The sequence below is a fragment of the Ostrea edulis genome, chromosome 10 (assembly GCF_947568905.1).
Source record: "Ostrea edulis chromosome 10, xbOstEdul1.1, whole genome shotgun sequence".
Taxonomy (NCBI): domain Eukaryota; kingdom Metazoa; phylum Mollusca; class Bivalvia; order Ostreida; family Ostreidae; genus Ostrea; species Ostrea edulis.
The window spans coordinates 48,946,015-48,966,537 of record NC_079173.1 but is presented as its reverse complement, the minus strand read 5'-3'; the positions used below and the strand labels follow the sequence as shown (position 1 = coordinate 48,966,537).

The following is a 20,523-nucleotide window of genomic DNA, read 5'->3' as shown; positions in this document are numbered from 1 at the left end:
TGTCATCGCTTGTTATAGTGTTGTTTGGGCCTTTGTCATTGCTTGTTGTAGTATTGTTTGGGTCTTTGTCAGCGCTTGTTGTAGTGTTGTTTGGGTCTTTGTCATCGCTTGTTGTAGTGTTGTTTGGGTCTTTGTCATCGCTTGTTGTTGTGTTGTTTGGGTCTTTGTCATCGCTTGTTGTAGCGTTGTTTGGGGCTTTCTGTCATCGCTTGATGTAGTGTTGTTTGGGTCTTTGTCATCGCTTGTTGTAGTGTTGTTTGGGCCTTTGTCATTGCTTGTTGTAGTGTTGTTTGGGTCTTTGTCATTGCTTGTTGTAGTGTTGTTTGGGCGATTGTCATCGCTTGTTGTAATGTTGTTTGGGTCTTTGTCATCGCTTGTTGTAGTGTTGTTTGGGTCTTTGTCATCGCTTGTTGTAGTGTTGTTTGGGTCTTTGTCATCGCTTGTTGTAGTGTTGTTTGGGTCTTTGTCATCGCTTGTTGTAGTGTTGTTTGGGTCTTTGTCATCGCTTGTTGTTGTGTTGTTTGGGTCTTTGTCATCGCTTTTTGTTGCATTGTTTGGGGCTTTCTGTCATCGCTTGATGTAGTGTTGTTTGGGTCTTTGTCATCGCTTGTTGTAGTGTTGTTTGGGCCTTTGTCATCGCTTGTTGTAGTGTTGTTTGGGCCTTTCTGTTATCACTTGTTGTAGTGTTGTTTAGGTCTTTGTCATCGCTTGTTGTAGAGTTGTTTGGGTCTTTGTCATCGCTTGTTGTAGTGTTGTTTGGGTCTTTGTCATCGCTTGTTGTTGTGTTGTTTGGGGCTTTCTGTCATCGCTTGTTGTAGTGTTGTTTGGGTCTTTGTCATCGCTTGTTGTAATGTTGTTTGGGTCTTTGTCATCGCTTGTTGTAGTGTTGTTTATGCCTTTGTCATCGCTTGTTGTTGTGTTGTTTGGGGCTTTCTGTCATCGCTTGTTGTAGTGTTGTTTGGGGCTTTCTGTCATCGCTTCTTGTAGTGTTGTTTGGGCCTTTATTATCACTTGTTGTAGCGTTGTTTGGGTCTTTGTCATCGCTTGTTGTTGTGTTGTTTGGGCCTTTGTCATTGCTTGTTGTAGTGTTGTTTGGGCCTTTGTCATTGCTTGTTGTAGTGTTGTTTGGGTCTTTGTCATCGCTTTTTGTAGTGTTGTTTGGGTCTTTGTCATTGCTTGTTGTAGTGTTGTTTGGGCCTTTCTGTTATCACTTGTTGTAACGTTGTTTGGACCTTTGTCATCACTTGTTGTAGTGTTGTTTGGGTCTTTGTCATCGCTTGTTGTAGTGTTGTTTGGGTCTTTGTCATCGCTTGTTGTAGTGTTGTTTGGATCTTTGTCATCGCTTGTTGTTGTGTTGTTTGGGGCTTTCTGTCATCACTTGTTGTAGTGTTGTTTGGGTCTTTGTCATCATGTGTTGTAGTGTTGTTTGGGCCTTTCATTTTCGTTCCATTACAATTTTCTTGGTGGGTTATTCCTTTTCATCTGATCACCGTATTTAATTTTTTTGTACCCATTTGCAGAAACTTTTCACTTGTTTTCTCTTTCAGGCTGGCAAGCTGCTGGAGGCTCAATCTGAGAAATACAAGTCGACTACGCAAACATTGCAGGAGGCCAAGGCTGAGATCGCAGTACTTCAGAGAAATCTCAAAGAAAGGGACAGTGATCGCAAGGTCACAGGCTCACCAGGAGCCAATCAAGAATCTCCCTTACAACAATCATCGACTGTCAGTGACGAGATAATTTCACAATTACAGCAGGAACTTCAGGAAGCCAAGGCAAATGTATCATCCTTAGAGGCAAAGAGCAGGGAACCAGGCACAGGAAGTGAGGAGGGGACCAATCAAATTCAGATTCAGCTGGATGCTTTACAGGAAGTGCTTGAGCGTAAGGACAATGAAATTGTGGAATTGCAATCCTGCGTGTCGCGTAGTGAGAGTGATTGTGATAAACTAAGACTCTGTGTAAAACAATTAGAAACCAGGCTAACTGAAGCAGACGATGTCAAGGAAAAAAATGAAGCATTGAAAACTGATGTCGAAAATGTGAATGAAATGAATCTGAAAGAGATTGAGAGATTAAGAAAAAATAATGCAGCATTGGAGGAGAGTGTGAAAACTTTGAATGAGAACACAAAAGAATTTGATCTTCTGAAAACTGAAAATCAGAAACTGACACTGAAAGTTAGTGACCTAGAAGAAAATATGAAAGAGACTGAGGAATTGAAAGTGAAAGTTGAAATTCTGGAAGAGAAAGTGAAACTAACAGAAGAAATGTCAGCTGGTGAGAGTGGGGAGTTAGATCTTCTGAAGGCAGATTACGAACTTTTAACCGACACGCTAAATTTGAAAAATGAGAGAATTCGTGAATTGGAGGTGGAGGTGGTGGAAGGGAAACATGAAATTGAGATTGACCTCCTGCGTGGAGACAACGAGAGGCTGTCAGAGGAAGTAGAAAATCTGGAAGAAAAGCTGGAGATTTGTGAGAAAAATATCGCAGAGAAAGGGAGACGTTTGGAATCCTTTAGTATGAAGAGAGACGAACTCCTTAACAGCCTCGGTGAAAAAGATACGAAAATTTTTATGTTTGAGACCAGCATTGCTGAGCTTCAGCGTGAAAAAGAACAGCAGGCTTTGGAGTTGGACCAGTTGAATGAAGATTTGGAAAATGCGTTGTCGAAATGTAAACGCACTGATGATCTTGAAGTTCAGTTAGAAACGCTGGTGTCTCAGTTAAATGGATTGCAACAGGAATGTCAGTGTTACAGAATTCAGAATGATGAACTGAAAAACCGAATTAATGTGCAACAGGATTTATATCTCAGGCAACAGTACCAGATCGAAGTGGCAGGGAGTGAAAAAGAACAGCTGCAGAAGGAGAATCTCAAGCTGGGGAGTGAGAGGGAAGAGCTAGTGCAAGAGATACAGAGATTGAAGTCTGCCAGAACGGAAAAATCGGCAGAAAATGATGAAATGGAAAAAACAGCTATGCAGGAACCGGTGTCGAACGTGAAGAACCTCGAATCGGAGATCCATTGTCTGAAAGAAGAGAACTTATCCTTCAAGGTCAAAGTTCAGTCTTTGGAGGAACAGATTCTTGGTCTGCAGAAGGATCTGGAAAATTCCCAGGAGGAGAAGTCATTAGAAATTGATAAGATTCAAGACATGTATAAACAGGAACTACTGGACAAAGATGATGTGATCAAAACATTACAGAATGAAAATGACATCTACAAAGAAAAGCTTGGCAAGCTGAGCACGCCACCAGAAGAATGGGAAACTGGAAACGACGGCGACGAGTCTATCACAGAATTCATGATGGAGTGTGTGGTGGAAGACCTCCTGTGTCAAAGTGAGGTCATGGCTGAAAAAGAGGCTGAAAGTCTGAAAGCATTTACAGCTGAAGATGATAGAAAGAGAAATGAACATGTCAGAGATGAGATTGTTCAGGAGGAGTTCATTTCAGCTAGCCCTGTGAATGTTTCTTTGTCCAGCGTGGGGACTGGTGAATCCGATGAAGTGGACCATCAAGATGGTACTGCATCAAAACAACATATCGCATGCAACATTTCGGAATATGAAGAGGATATTCCCAAACTCAGTGAAACTACTCACACAGATGAGGCTCAGTCTCATCAATCTGTGTTATTGGAAATTGAATCCATTGGAGAACAAAATTCTCAAGAGGAATGTGACGTTAGATCTGTGTTGAATTTAGACTCTGATGTTTCTTTGGATTCTGCAAACTTCCTGAAAATTTTGAGAACTTTACAAAATCAAAAATGTCTCCTCGTTGAAAAATTGGAACAGACGGAAGCTGAAAGGGACAAACTTCTACAACGAATTCAGCCAACCGGGGACATTTCTGAGGACAGTCTTGATTTGAATGACTCTATTGACGAGGATAATTTCGAAGAATCTCATGCAGAATCTGGGAGTAAAGAAATTCAAGGATTTACTGATATAAAGGAAGTGGAAGACATGTTATATGTGGAAACTGAGATGACGGATTTTGATCCGAATCAAAGAGACATAACTTTATTACCAGACAGTGTGAAATCCACAGCTACTGTAGTGAAATCCGCAGCTACCGTAGAAAGACATTCAAACCAGGGGACAGTCCAAAATCTTGACCCAGCAGACGGCGAAAAATTGGCAGCAGACGGAGAAAAATCGGCAGCAGGCGACATTCAACTGGCAACTGAAGACATTAAGGTGAGCCCGTGCATGCTTTCATCCAGTGGTGCAGCTTCTTCTGTTCTTGTTGATGAATTAACTAATTCTGTTCCTTCTGTTGAGAATGTTTCTGTTCACACTAAGCCTGTTGTTTCTGTTGAGACCGCTAGTGATGAGGTGTATAAAAATTTCACAACTGATGGTGAGACGGAAGATTTAACTGTGAATGTACAAGGCTGTAATGATCCGGAAACTCTGAAAGATCCAAAGACAGATGATTTAAGTGTGAAGTTGGAGGGGGAATTATCAGTGTTAGTTTTGGCGAATGAAACGCTCCAGAAAAACTTAGAATTAGTGATGGAGGAGTTAGATGGGAAGAGTCGTGAGTGTGATGACATTCAGAGTAAATTTAAGCATGTATCAAATCAATTCGATGTGTTCAAAGCAAGTTTTTCTGATGTGACAATTAAGAATGAGAACTTAGAATATGATAATGAAGAACTAAATGAAAAGTTACAAAATTTACAGAAAGAATTAACGGATGTAAAACATGACTATTTGAATTTACAAGATCATTATGATATGGTAGGTGATGAAAACCACACATTGAGAAATGAACACGATCAGCTGACTCAGAAATACGAAGCTGTCGTCTCAGAAAATGTCAGCTTGTTGCAGAGTCTGTCAGATTCGGAAGTGAATGGATCGAAGGTCTTAAAAGAAAGCGAAGAAATTGTGAAAAAACTTAAAGATGCGGAAGTCGAGAATTCGCAACTGAATCAGGAGCTTAGTCAGTTAAAAGTGCAAAATTCGCTCCTAGAGGCAGAAATTGATGAACTTCATAAGAAATTAGATAAATTAAATTCCGACTGCGACAGCTTACTCGTAGAGAAAAGTGAGTTTACAGAAAATCACAGGAAACTTGTGAATGAAATGAAAATTATTGAGAAAGAGAAATTAGAGGGCTTGAAGAATTTTCAAAATCTGCAACAAAAATATCAAGAAGAGAAACAGAGACAGGAAGATTTAAGGACTGGTAAAATTGCAGAGTTGGAATCATGTATTGACGAACTCGGGGGCCAAAACAGAATATTAACGTTCAACAATCAAAATGCCGAAACAAAAATCGTCAAGCTAATGGAAAAAGCTGACGAAGACAGAAAAAGACAGGAAGAAGAGATTTTTAAGAAAAATGAGGAAATTCTGAAGATCAATGAAGAGCAGAGGAGTTTACAGTCATGTGTGAAAGACAAGGATTCGGAGCTTCATCAGATTAGAGGAATACTACAAGACACTGAAAAGAGAAATTGTCAACTTAATAAAGACCTAGAAAACTTAAAAATAAAAACCGAAGAATTAAAAAATCAAATTGTTCTTTTGGAAGAGAAGCTCAGATCCAGAGATAAGGATGTGGAAGCAGTTCAGAAACAATTCGAGGATTTAACAGGCGTGATGAAAAGTGTACGGAGTGAAAATGAGGAATTAAAGCGTGAACGTGTGGAGTTGGTGGAAAAGTGTGCAGTCGAACAGAAAGAGAGGGAAATAGCAGCAAGGGACTCTCAGAATCTCGTGGAAATTCTGAAAGAGAAGGAGAGTCTGTTGGAGGAGATGACATTGGACTGCGACACTGTGAGGAGAGAGGTGTGTGAACAAAAGGAAGAAATGAGAAAAATTTCAGAGGACAGGGTTTACTTGAAATCAGCATTGGAGGAACAGGTGCAAAAGAAAGAAATTGAAATGAGGAATTTGACAGCTCTTCATGAAAACAAATTGGAAATGGAATGTGGTTTGAAAAACTCTGAAATTGAGAGACTCACTTTGAAATTGAATGAAGCACAGTGTTATAGTGAGGAACAGAGAGAAAAATATGAGATGGAATTTTTGCAAAAGAAGGAAGAGATTCAAAGAATTCATAAAGATTTTAAAGAAAAGGCAGCGAGAGGAGAGCTTCACGTAGAAGAACTTCAACACACCATTTCTGAATTGGAAATAAAAATTGAAAATGTCAGATCTGAACACAAGGAGATGAAAACTACTGAAGACAGAGAAATATGTGATCTTGTTCAGAAAGTCAGGAACCAGGAAACTCAAAATAAGGCTCTGCAAGAGGAAGTTTCCTCACTGGAGGAAATTAATTCAGAAATGGTAAGAAAAGTAAAGGAACTTGATCAGGAATGTCAAAGGTTAAAAACGGAACTACGCAGAGAAGTGGAATCAAGGGTGAGAGAGAAGCACCTGCAGATCGAACAATTGAAGGGAGACATTGGGGAGTTGAGAGGTAGCATTGGTACCGACCAACCACAACAGGAGCTGGAAGAAACTTCCGTGTTAGCATCTCTGGGTAAACTGGAGACCGCTCTGTCCAAAATCACAGCGAACATGACAGTACCAACTGAGCTGTCGGAACGAGAACTGGTGGTGAGTGAAGTACCGTTGGAGGAACATACCACTGGGGACACCTGCAGACAGACAGTTGACAAGGAGGATGGGTGTGAACAAACAGGAGTGTCTGTAGTGGTTGAGAATCTTGAATTGAAGAAGACTGTGGAGACTTTGAAAGTCAAAGTTCAAGAACTAGAAAAAGACAAAAATTATTTCAGATCTTGCCTCAAGGTGGCTGTTAAAGGTACTAGTAAAGAAGAGGAGGAGAATTTGGAAGCAGTGATGGAAGAAAATAGTCATCTGATGGAGGAAAATCAAGCATTAACTGAAGAATTACAGAAACTGAGGAATGGAGCAGAAACACTGGACAAGGATAAAACTGGTACAAAAGATAAACTTCAGGAGAAAGTAAATGTTTTGTCCTCGGAAAACTTCAAACTTCGACAATATTTCTCAGACCTACAGGAAGAGGTCAACAGAGGTCAGAATCAGATAGTACAGGTGACTTCATTGTTTCAGCAGTCTGTGTTGGCTAATGAGGGGTTAAAAAATGAAATTATGTCCTTGAAAGATGAACTGGAGTCGATTGCTGTGTCTCGAGAGAGTGTGGATGAGGCATTATTGAATGTGGAGCAGAAAATATCACTGAAAGAGAGGCAGTTGCATATTTCCACCCAGGAAAGTGGAGATGATAAAGAGAGTGTTGATACTTTGTCAAGTATGGAAAACAAAATATCCCAACCAGAGGAGGAGGATGAAAGTTCAGAGAACTGTAACACATTAGGTCAGAGTGGAGAAATTGATAAGCTGAGCGAGACTTTAGTGTCACTAACCATTTCTAACTCAGTGAATATCGTTTTAAAAGAAGAAACTGAAAAATTACACTGTCACTTGGTTGAGAAAGAAAAAGACTTAGAAGAGCTCTCGCGGAGATGCCAGGAAAGCGAGGATGAAAAAATTGTTGCACAAAAGAGAATTGAAATGTTGGAAGAAGAGCTGGAAAATGCCCAAAAGATTGCCTCTCTCTGTGAGATGAGTCAGAACGAACAGAAACATCATATACACGAACTGGAGGAGAATTTGAAGGTCATAGCTACCGAGAACCTGGAAATGAGAAACGAAAGAGAAACAATTATTCAAGAGGTCAAAGTTCACAGGGATATCACAACAGAAATGAGAGATTCGGTGGAAAGAAGCCGACATGATGTGTGCGATATTCGTAAAGAACAGTCAGAGTTTAAATTAAAGATGGACGAAATTATTGTGGAGAAAGACAGATTGTCCAGGGACCTGGCCAAAAGAGTTTCTGAGAATAAGGAACTGAGGTCAAAGGTTGCCGCCTTGTGTGACGAAAATGATCAGTTAAAACAATCTCTCGAAAAGTTTGAAGAAGTGAAAGCTGAGCGAGGCAAGCTGATTTCCATCCAGGAGAAGCTGTTGGAGGACTTAACTGAAATGGAGGGACGGTACGAGACAGTTCACAACCTGATGGAAGAGACGAAACAAGAGTGCAACAACGAAATGGAAAAACTACGTCAGCAGCTTGGGTCTGTAAATAGGGATGTGGGGAGTTTGAAATTATCGATTGATGTTCTTCAATCGGAACTCCAGTCTGCCCAGGAGCAAAAGGAGCACCTCATCACCAGTCTGGAAGAGAAGAATGACTTATTGGTGTTCACCGAAAAGGAGAGACAGAAGGAAGTAAACGATAAGTTTAACAAGGAACTGCAGAACCAGAGGAAGGCTGGTGGTGGATCCGACAGTGGTGTGTTTCAGAGACTGGACAGTGAAGAGCCCAGGGAATCAATAAATCAACAGAGCAAAAATGATCACAGCACTGGAAGGGATTTTGTCGTGGAGCAGGGGTTTGGCAGTGATTCGTACAACTTACACAATGAAACTATTGCAGAAGAGCAGAAGGGAATCCAAAATTTTGAGACTGAAGGCACTTTGTCCCCAAGTTATGCTAGGAATGACAGTGGAGGAGGTAATGGAGACGAACTGGAAACTGTTGCACAACAACAAAGAGGAAATGAAGAAGAGGTGTTGAGTGAAAGGTTTGTGGTGGAAGAGTTGGATGCAGCCATCACAGCTGTAGGTGTGGAGACTGAGAGAGCTGGGGAGCTGCAGACTCTGTCTGAAACAGGCCCTGAAGAACGCGGTGAAATGGAGACAGAAGACGCCAAGGAAGAAAGGGAAAAAATACGAGAAGAATTAAAAGAAGAGTATGAACAGAGAATTGAGGGAGTGAAGTATGAGATGGAAGAACGACTGGAAATGTCACTCAAAGAGAGGGAATTTGAACTTCTGGGAAAATTTGACATGGAGAAAAAAGAGTTGATTAAGCAGATGGAACATGCAGTTAGTCAGAAAATAAAGTCAGTTAAAGCGGAGAAGCATAAAGAGTTTGTGGAAGCCATGCAGAGAGTGAGAAAGGACCAGGGACGAAAACTTCGTGCAGAGGTTGAGAAACAAAAAACGAGGATACGGGAAAAGTTCCAGAAACCTCTCAAGGTGGGTACCTGTTATAGTAATGTTGTGTAGTAAATAGTTCTAGGCACTTCTAAAGGTGGGTACCTGTGTTGTGTAGTAAATAGTTCTAGGAACTTCTAAAGGAGGGCACCTGTGTTGTGTAGTAAATAGCTCTAGACAGTTTTAGAGGTGGGCACCTGTGTTGTGTAGTAAATAGTTTTAAGCACTTCTAAAGGTGGGTACCTGTGTTGTGTAGTAAATAGTTCTCGGTACTTCTAAAGGAGGGCACCTGTGTTGTGTAGTAAATAGCTCTAGACAGTTTTAGAGGTGGGCACCTGTGTTGTGTAGTAAATAGTTCTAGACACTTCTAAAGGTGGGTACCTGTGTTGTGTAGTAAATAGTTCTAGATACTTCTAAAGGTGAGTACCTGTGTTGTGTAGTAAATAGTTCTAGGCACTTCTAAAGATGGGTACCTGTGTTGTGTAGTAAATAGTTCTAGATACTTCTAAAGGTGAGTACCTGTGTGATGTAGTAAATAGTTCTAGGCACTTCTAAAGATGGGTACCTGTGTTGTGTAGTAAATAGTTCTAGACACTTCTAAAGGTGGGCACCTGTGTTGTGTAGTAAATAGTTCTAGGGACACCTAAAGGTAGGTACCTGTGTTGTGTAGTAAATAGTTCTAGACATTTCTAAAGGTGAGTACCTGTGTTGTGTAGTAAATAGTTCTAGGGACTTCTAAAGGAGGGCACCTGTGTTGTGTAGTAAATAGTTCGAGGGACTTCTAAAGGAGGGCACCTGTGTTGTGTAGTAAATAGTTGTAGGCACTTCTAAAGGTTGGTACCTGTGTTGTATAGTAAATAGTTCTAGACACTTCTGAAGGTAGGTACCTGTGATGTGTAGTAAAATAGTTCTAGACACTTCTAAAGGTTGGTACCTGTGTTGTGTAGTAAATAGTTCTAGGGACTTCTAAAGCTGGGTACCTGTGTTGTGTAGTAAATAGTTCTAGGGACTTCTAAAGGTGGGTACAGCTCTAGACACTTCTAAAGGTTGGTACCTGTGATGTGTAGTAAAATAGTTCTAGACAATTCTAAAGCTGGGCACCTGTGTTGTGTAGTAAATAGTTCCAGGCACTTTTAAAGGAGGGCACCTGTGTTGTGTAGTAAATAGTTCTAGGCACTTCTAAAGGAGGGCACCTGTGTTGTGTAATAAATAGTTCTAGACACTTCTAAAGGTTGGTACCTGTGTTGTGTAGTAAATAGTTCTAGACACTTCTAAAGGTGGGTACCTGTGTTGTGTAATAAATAGTTCTAGAAACTTATAAAGGTGGGAGAGGGACACCTGTCAGATCTACCTTTTCAGATCATTAAAGGGGCATAGACAGAATTTGGAACATTCAATTTTCAATCCCCCACCCCCTTTTATTAAGGTGGATTATAAAGATAAGAAATGTGTATGGAATGATAGCAAGCAGTCAAACTCCTCTGTGAAATTTGTTTTAAAACACATAACCAGTCGTTTCCCTACCATTCACTTCTCAGTTGCTTATCGTTCAGGTGGAAAAAGTAGAATGTTTCAGAGACTGTTAATGCATATAAAATCTGGTGAATAGCACAATGGGAGTTTGATATTGCTCCATGAGACATACTTATTCTCATCAGTGGAGTGAAGGGTGGGTGGGGGGGGGGGGGTGTTGTTGTTACACTGTTTATTCATTTTGATTCATTATTAATGGTAATTCAATGTAGGGGGGGGGGGGGGGGGGGCAGAAGACGGGAGGGGTAGAGTATTTTACGAAAAAAGTGGAAAGATTTGTAGCTGTATGTAAATTAGGAATAAATTCTGATTGGTGGAATATAAGCCAATGTAGCTGTATGTAGGTTAGGTATAAATTCTGATTGGTGGAATATAAGCCAATGTAGCTGTATGTAGGTTAGGAATAAATTTTGATTGGTGGAATATAAGCCAGTGTAGCTGTATGTAGGTTAGGAATAAATTTTGATTGGTGGAATATAAGCCAATGTAGCTGTATGTAGGTTAGGAATAAATTTTGATTGGTGGAATATAAGCCAATGTAGCTGTATGTAGGTTAGGAATAAATTTTGATTGGTGGAATATAAGCCAATGTAGCTGTATGTAGGTTAGGAATAAATTTTGATTGGTGGAATATAAGCCAATGTAGCTGTATGTAGGTTAGGAATAAATTTTGATTGGTGGAATATAAGCCAATGTAGCTGTATGTAGGTTAGGAATAAATTATGATTGGTGGAATATAAGTCAATAAATGCAGGTGAAGGGTATAAATACACATGGTAATGTACTGTATATTCACCTCTGTAATCTGAATGAAAATTGATCCATCATTAATGGTAAAAAAAATGAAATAGAATTCATTTGACTTAGGTAGATTAGATAAACAATTGTGATTAAAAGTAGAATTCATTTGATTAGGATAGATTTAGATAAAGGATTGTGATTAAAGGTAGAATTCATTTAATTAGGGTAGATTTAGATAAAGGATTGTGATTAGAAATAGAAATCATTTAATTAGGGTAGATTAGTGACTTTAATTACAGTGATTCTTTTTAACTTGCAGGAGATATGTGAAGAAAGAGACAGACTTCTGAGTGAAATTCGTCAACTGAAACGAGAGACACGTCAGACTCCGGCGGGGGACGATTCAGTCTTCACAGAACAGGACGAAATCCTCGTCCAGACACCTGCTTATCACTCCTCCATGTTTATATTTGAAGAAGTCGCGCTGCAGTCTTCTTTTGACCTTGATTTTGACCTTGACCCAGGTCAGGAGTGGCCTTGCAGGAAATCAGAGTGTCAAAAACTGCATCAAAGTTTCAAGGATTTGTTGGACCGGACGGAGACTTGCAGTTTCAGCGCTCCAGGAAGTGGTCGATCAGATGGGACAGGTGGAGGTGTATGTGTTGAACAAGGATTTAAACCTGAAGTTATTGAGACCATCGCTAGCTCAGGTACTGAGGGATTTTCAGACCAAACACTGAGCACCAGGCTGGACGGATTTCGAAGCGGAAAGTTTGAAGTGGTGAAGAAAAGAAGTATAACTCAACAAGGAATAGAAAGCTCCGGCTCGGGGAATGCTATTGAGGAATCTCAATGCGAGATTAAACAAGGCTTTCAACCGGAACTCGATGAAGAAATAAAAAGCTCGGGACTGGGGATTGCTAGAAAGGAATCTCAAAGCGAGATTAAACAAGGCTTTCAACCCGAACTTGATCAAGAAATAGAAAGCTCGGGCTTGGGGATTGGTAGAAAGGAATCTCAGAGTGAGATTATGCAAGGATTTCAACCAGAACTTGGTCAAGAAATAGAAAACAAGAGTTTGGTGAATCCTCGAGAAGAAGTTCAAAGTGAGATTAAACAAGGCTTTCAACCGGAATTTGGTCATGAACTGGAAGGAACATTTTTCTCTCAGTTCAATGATAATGGGGAAGTGGAGCAAGGTTTTAACCCGGAAGATGCTGAATATTTTAAAGATATACATGATGAAGATCTACAAGCCAGTAGATTGAGTCTAAATTTAGAACCAAGTTGGGTGGAAAGGAATGTTCACCGATCGTTCTCTGAGGAGCCACCGCAGTTTTCACCTGAAGTGAGAAAAGTAAACGTTTTCCCTTCATCTGCCCCAGTACATCATTTCCTGACAGAGACAAGTGAGGGGTTCATACCAACTAAAGTCCCACTGGAGCAAGACCCACCAATCAATCAAGACTTCGTGGAATGCGTAGCAGCAGAGCTGTCCGAAATCGACAGAGTGCAGCTGGAAAAACTCGTGAAAGCCAAGGAATCTGAGGTGCTTTTCTTAGAAAATAAAATAAAATTATTGATGGTTGAATTTTCGAAGGAGAAATCTGAACTGCTGGAGAAGTGTCAGACATTGAACACACAAATGGAAAATGAGATTCTGCTTCGTCAAGGACTTGAACAGGAGCTGAACAGCCTGGTGGAAGACATTTCTTCCGCTGGTCCGAAAATCCAAAGTAGACAGAAGTCATTTTCAACATCATCAGAATATGAAGAGGATGATGTTGATGGATTGGAAAAAAGGAAAGATGACTCCATTTCCATATCAGCCAATGAGCTCATGGAAAACAAGATCAAAGGATTAAACTTTTTGTATGAGAAAGAAAAGCAGCTCCGGGAAGCTGTTGAGTTGGAATGTAAAACCGAGAAGTTGTACAGGAAGGACTTGGAGCAGGAATTAAAATCTGCGAGAGAGGGGACAAAATCTCTGCTGAGTGCGAGTTTATCTGGGAGAAATAGTAACAAGAAACCTTTTACACAGAGACAGTTCTCGTATGAAGCGGAGGATGTGGGCCAGCGATCAGGAGATACCTGGATGGCACTGAAATTGTTTTCTAATCAGCATTACAAGGAGATGGAAAACAGGCTGAACCAGCTGGAATTTCAGAACACGTTCTTAACAGAGAAAATCCGGATTGTGGAGAGTTTGAACAATGGTGAGCGAAAAGCCCTGGTAGAAAAAATCAGAAAGCTGGAGAGTGAGTTGAGTGAACTTCGACAGGGTTCTGTGTTCCTGGTGGAAGAGGAAGAGGAGGTGGTTGTAGAGGGAGACATGGATGGGAGCTACAGTGTTCCACATTTCCTGGCGAGAGAAGGAGCACGGTTGACAATCGAAATGGACACAGAAAAAAGCCCACTAGTTGCTGATATGGATGAGCAGCATGTGGTTGATGAAGAAAAAGAAAAGGCGGGTGAAAAAATGGAAATGTCATCATCAGTTGATGTTAAGGATCAGTCAGTAGCTGAAGATACAGAGAAGATTGCTGACGATATTGCAGATGATCTGAAAGAAAGAAAACAGGCAAGTGAAACAGAAGGAGAAATGATAGGAAATGTTGGAAATCAGTCAAAGATGGAAGAGCTGGAGGCCAGCATCTGTAAGCTTACAGAAACATTATCAAGCTGTCAGGAAGAAATGGATGTACTCAGAAGAGACAATCTCTCACTACAGCTTGAAATGAAAGGGAAGGACGATTTTATAGAACATGTTGAAAGCAGGACGAAGGACCTGATCTCTCAATTGAATACTGAAGTAGAAGAGAATGAAAGAAATAAACAGAAAGTCCAAGAAATAAGTGATCAATGTGAAAGTAAAGAAAAAGACCTAAAAGAATTGATGGAAAAGGCTGGAGCACTCAGAGACAGTTTGGCTGAGGAGAGACTGGTGTGCGAGACCTTACAATCTGAAATCAAGGAACTACAAGAAAAGCTGTCAGCAGATGTTAACATGAAGGATGAAGACTGTCAAGTCGACTCAAGCATGTTTAATGATGATGGAGTGAGTGTTGAGATGAAGTTGGGACGAATGGATTGTGACAGAGATGCATGCAGCAGAGGTACTTCAGTGGACAATCAGACTCTGCATACAGCGACACAAACTAATGAGGACTTGGGTAGGGGTCAGAAAGAGAGCGAAATGAAGGATATGGGAACAGACCCTGGGACTGTAGAGGTCATAACATCTGATCAAGAAGCACAGACAATTCACGTCCAATTTATGTATGAGTATAAACAAACACAGACAGAAAGCGAAGAACATGATCACAATTTCGAAGTGTCGCTAGAGGAGATGGAGTCCCTAAAAGCTAGTCTTCAGGAAAAAGAAGTCTGTATTAAAAAACTGGAAGAGGAACTGGATCAAATTGATTCATCAGAGGTGGAGGGTTCACAAGATTTTCAGGATTACCGTATCAGGATGGAAAAAACTCTGAAGGAGAAAGAAACGTACATCCGGAAACTAGAGGAACATTTACTAGGCAGGCAGACTCCAGAAAGAAATCTGAAAGCACTTGGGCAGAAGCTGCATGTAGAGTCTCCACCACAAGTGGATAATGAAAGAGGAAATAAAGAGGGAGATGATGGCTCCACACCGAGGGGAAAAACAGAAAAGAGAGATCTGGTGGTCGATATGAGAGGGGATAAGATGGAAGTGAAGGGGAAAATAGATCCACTGCTCCCTTGGAGTTCTCCACTGGATGACGAATTGGAGCTGCCATCAAATTACAGTGGGAAGAGTATCTCCCCTCTGGAGATCTCCACCACAGTGACGGAGAATTTTCCAGAAAGCGCCGACCTACTTTCTCCATCTGGTTCCTCCGTCTATAGTGGAAGTGCAGTGTCCACTTTCAGCGGAGGCAGCTGGGATTGCAATGGAGATCGAGTAGTTTCAGGATTAGGCCCCAAGGAAGACGGACATAAAGCCTTAGAAAACAAACACTTTGAACTCATTGACGAGATTTCCGACCTGAGGAAGGATTTAAAGGAGACTAAATCTATTTATACTCAGGAAAACGCCCTTTTACAGGAGGCTCTTGAAAGAGAAAAATGGATGTCCAGCAATCTCAAATCGAAATTAGGAATGACTAACACAGTAGTGAACTTTGACCTTTCTGCTGAACTTGTGTCGCTCAGGCAGAAGGTGTCCATGCTGCAGGAAACAAATAAGATGCTTCAAATGGAAAATGACAAATGGCTGAAGAGAGTACAGGAACAGGAAAGGATAGTGATAGAGTTGAGAGGTCAACTGGGGTCAACTGAAGGGTCAACGGAGAAAGATGAACTGTTCACCCAGCAGGTGGCATTGTTACAGCTTCAGAGGCAGGAACTGATTGAAAAATTAAAAGAACGAGATCTCGAAAATAACAAGTTGTCGGGTAGTCTTGGGGATCGGATGATTTTGGAAGAAAATCTTCGACGAGAGAAAGATCTGTTAAAAGTGAAATTGAGTGAAAGAGAAAGCATAGAAAATGAACTTCATGAAAAGAAAATGGAGCTGCAAAGACAGATTGGCTACCAAAGGAAACTGGAGGACATTATTTACCACAAGAATCTGATCGAAAAAGAATTGATGAGACAGAAGCGGCTGCTGGAGATAGACTTCTTAGAAATCGAAGCTAAACTTCAAGAAAAAGAAGAATTACTTGAAATTCAGCGGAACCAGTTACTCCGGGAATTGAAGATGAAAGATCAGATTCTGGCTCTCGGAAGCGATGACCTTTCTGAGGCGACCTCCACGAGGTCTGATGAGGTGTCGCGGGGACAGAGTCCCTCAGTGTCTGAGACATCCAGTAGGTCTGGACGTCACAGTATGGGTCAGAATTTCTTGAGGTCAGGGGAAAAGGAAGTTGGTCGAGTCCAGGTTATGTTAACAGACGCAGAGAAGGAACACATAAATGCCATCGAGTTTCTGAAAGGGAAACTGAAGGCGGGGTCAGGACAGAAGATCGGTAACGATAAATCAATGCTTCGATCTTGGCATCGGAACAGCAGTGGTTCGCTGAGGACAGGGTTAGAAAGGATGCTGTATGAAAGGAGTGTGTCTTCTACCGGTGTCGTGCCTTCACAACGATCAGAGTCCGTGGAAACTCTACAGAGACGTGATACCGATCCAGCACTACAGTCCCACCAGCAGTGCACTAGTGTTTCTCCCAGTAGTGATACCGATCCAGCACTACAGTCCCACCAGCAGTGGACTAGTGCTTCTCCCAGTAGTGATACCGATCCAGCACTACAGTCCCACCAGCAGTGGACTAGTGCTTCTCCCAGTAGTGACAAGCAAAATAAAACTCAGGGATCTGCATTAAGTAATGATAGTAAGCTCTCAGTTAAGTCTCAACAAGGAGACACATTACCATCACTAGATTCCCAACAGAAAAACAAGACTTTAGGGAGAACTAACAGCTTCTGATGTTTAGTCCTGTGTGAAGGCTTGTGTAAAATTGTATTGCCTGTATACTGTATAGCCATGTGATGAAATGTATAGACAGAAATATATGTGCCAAATTAACCATTGTAAAGTGGACTGAATCTTGTATAGATATTCATGCATATAGAAATCCACCTTGCCGTATACCTGGACTTATATTGACATAGTTTTGATTATTATGTGACAAGGAAATTTTTGTGTAGAGGAAAATTGGAGAACAAATGATGTATTTAACTGAGTAGATTTTGAGTTGTTCATATTTCTTTTTATTTTTGAAGTGAATCTTAAATATATTTCATAAATTTAAAAAGTCAATTGTCAAATGAAAAAAGATCATCCCTGAAATTTATTGTAAGCAACACACACAGGTTAACAGTTTGTAAACTAATCAACAGAGATTATTTGATTGACTGTAAATGAAAATTTCCTTGTCATTAATAACTTGTTCTTGCATTGTTTTTTTTTTTGTGTCTTGCTTTCTGTTTCATGCATGACTTATTTTTGGTGAAGGTCATGCATGGCTTATTTTGATGATTGTCTGCATGACTTATTTTTGGTAAAGGTCTGTGACGGTTTATTATTGTGATCTATCACACAGAAATCCAGATTATTATTTATACACGGGATTTCTACGTTCTTGGTATTGAGAAAACGTTGACATGTGGAAAATGGACAATTTTGTCTTGTGCAAGTTCTCTCCCTTTATTTCAAATTTAACCATAACAACTTGCTTTGAATCATGACATTTTTTAAAATTTATTTAAATGAAGATCTCTGTCTCATCATTTATCTAGCCAATGTATCATATTATGGACCCAATATATATCCAGAATTTTGTTTGTCAGCTGTAAAGGGAGATAACTTGAAAACTACAGAAAAGTTGTACATTGACTATCTGTGCATGGCATTCCCAGGTTAGTTTTGTATGCGTTTTTTATGTAATACAAGCGTGGAATTTTTGTCAGCTTATTGTTGCTATGTTAACAAAAGTCGGCATTTTATCTTCGCCACAATCCATTTCCTGTATGGGTGATTGCCGGCGTGTTTGTTCTTGTTCTATTTTTGTTCAACAAAAACATGTAGTTATATGTGTCATTTTTTGGGGGTGGGGTGGATCAAATATAGACCTCAAATTTGTACACATATTTTACTGATACAACCTAGGAGTTTGTTCCATATTATGTATATAGTGCGATATTCTGACCTGTATGTGTAAATATAAGTACTTTTGATGGTTCGTCTGAATTGAGTGTTCATATAGTGTTATGTATGAACACAAGAAATTTGTTTCTTCAGTGTTTACACACATTGTATGAAGACATGAGAAATATGCTTCTCCACTGTTCACACACAATGTATGAACACGTAAGAAATATGCTTCCAGTGTTCACACACATTGTATGAACACGTAAGAAATATGCTTCTCCACTGTTTACACACAATGTATGAACACGTAAGAAATATGCTTCTCCACTGTTCACACACAATGTATGAACACGTAAGAAATATGCTTCTCCAGTGTTCACACACAATGTATGAACACGTAAGAAATATGCTTCCAGTGTTTACACACAATGTATGAACACGTAAGAAATATGCTTCTCCACTGTTCACACACATTGTATGAACACGTAAGAAATATGCTTCTCCACTGTTTACACACAATGTATGAACACGTAAGAAATATGCTTCTCCAGTGTTCACACACAATGTATGAACACGTAAGAAATATGATTCGGTGTTCACAAGGTTGTACAGTGAAACCCAATGAAAATGTGAATTGAGAATGAAGTTAAGGGTCGGAATCCCCAGTGAACAGGTGTTGGATTAGGCGGTTTTCACTGAGATGATATAACCGTACGATCGTGTGATCTCCATGTCTGGTGTAATGTCATTGTGATATCAAATTCAATGGTGTATTTGTTGACTCTTCTGTACTGGGAGGTGAGAAGAGTATGCTAATGGTGCTGGTGAAGGTATGTGTATATTAAATGCTGGGACTATAGGACTTAATACTTGTGATTTATCCACAATATTTATCATACACAGTTAATGAAGGTATGCGTTTTTTAATGCAGGGTCCATAATATTTATAATCCATTTAATGAATATGATGTGTGTGTTTTCTGAAATGAAGGGATCATAATATCTATATTCCATTTGATGAATATAATGTGTGTGTTTTGAGATGTTTATACTTCATTTGATGAATGTGTGTGTTTTGAGATGTGCTATCTATAGATGCAGGGTTTATGGTGTTTAGATAGTTTATGATTCTGGTGAGATCTGGGTCTATATAGATCTTCCTTAATATGAATGATGCATGCAGTGTATATGGGTATATCTAAAGAAGAGCTAAGACAGTACAGGAGTGTATATGGGTATATCTAAACAAGAGCTAAGACAGTACAGCAGTGGATGTGAACTCGGGGACGTTTTACGCCAGCTTACTCCTAATGCACTTCACGAGAAGTGTGCTGGCATGATATCGAAGCATCACGGTTCATACCCTCGTGTATTTTTAAAAATAAGATCTATTTTCATATTAAGTTTAACTTTCGTTTCATATGGGATTCCTATAGCCATTCAAACAGATGCACGTACGCATCTCATTCACACCTGCATCGCATTCAGGCCACAAGGTAAAGGTCATTATCAAGAGACTTCAGGATTGCATTGTCCATGCACAGTAACTAAAGGATTTACTCAGGTCACAAGGTCAAGGTCATTGTGATATGATGTAGGTGATCGGTGAATGTGTTTCAGTGTACTGTACAAGAGAAGTTTTAACATACAGTATATATAAGATGGTGATATAGAGTGAAAAACTTACAGTATATATAAGATCGTGATTTAGAGTGAAACACAAGATTCAAGTCACATGTTTGACACAGGTAAGCTGACAGCTATGTGTTTTATCTGTGACATACAGGTGTGACAGTCTTTGTGATTCAATCTATGTATTTATCATATCATTTTTTGAGGGGGGGGGGGGGTCATCTGATACAGTTTTTATAAGATCTCGAACCTGTTTCCGTCCATTGATGACTGCATGGGGAATGTATGTTAATGCCTTTTGATCTTTGGTTTTGGTCATGTGATATGATCACATGATTATCATGTGGTGTGATGATTCTGTGTAATATGTATCAAACAAAATAAAAAATGAAAGTAATGAACTAAGCATTGTCTTCAAAAATCTTCTTTCAATTGATATTTCTTGACATCTGGTATGAAGATTGGTATACAGTCTTACAAAACAGAATTGTGAAGTCCACTCAGGTCCCTGTAATATTCATGGCCCCTGTAAAATTCATGGCCCCTAGGTCAGGATTTCATGCCCAAGTGTGGAGCTATATGGATGAAGGAAATTGCATTAAAACTTAAAAAAAAAAATGGTCCCAAGGTCAAGGGTTCTGGTAAGAACACAGGGCAATATGGATTATTATTGTATGGAATGTTTTGGCCTGGTTGTTAAACTCCTGACTAAGAGTTTTGGCCTGGGCTATTAAACTCCTAGGAGTTTTGGCACGGGTTGTGAACTCCTGACTAAGAGTTTTGGCCCAGTTTGTGAAAGTCCTGACTAAGTTTTGGCCTGGTTGTGAAACTCTTGACCTCTGACCTGAGGTTTTGGCCTGGTTTGTGAAACTCCTGACCTAAGGTTTTGGCCTGGGTTGTGAAACTCCTGACCTCCGACCTGAGGTTTTGGCCTGGGTTGTGAAACTCCTGACCTAAGGT

General features: G+C 40.1%; 1 protein-coding gene across 2 annotated transcripts in view; it reads left to right on the top strand.

Annotated features, from left to right (window-relative positions):
* The window catches only part of LOC125665452 (centromere protein F-like), a 42,468-nt gene extending 22,499 nt beyond the window's left edge, over nucleotides 1-19,969 (top strand). For both annotated transcript variants that reach the window (XM_056152493.1, XM_056152492.1), the window contains exons 5-6: nucleotides 1,548-9,068; nucleotides 11,620-19,969. In XM_056152493.1, coding sequence (XP_056008468.1) covers nucleotides 1,548-9,068; nucleotides 11,620-16,767 — 12,669 coding nt within the window. In that variant the 3' untranslated portion in view covers nucleotides 16,768-19,969. The remainder of the gene's footprint in view (nucleotides 1-1,547; nucleotides 9,069-11,619) is intronic.
* Nucleotides 19,970-20,523: the final 554 nt, after the last annotated feature.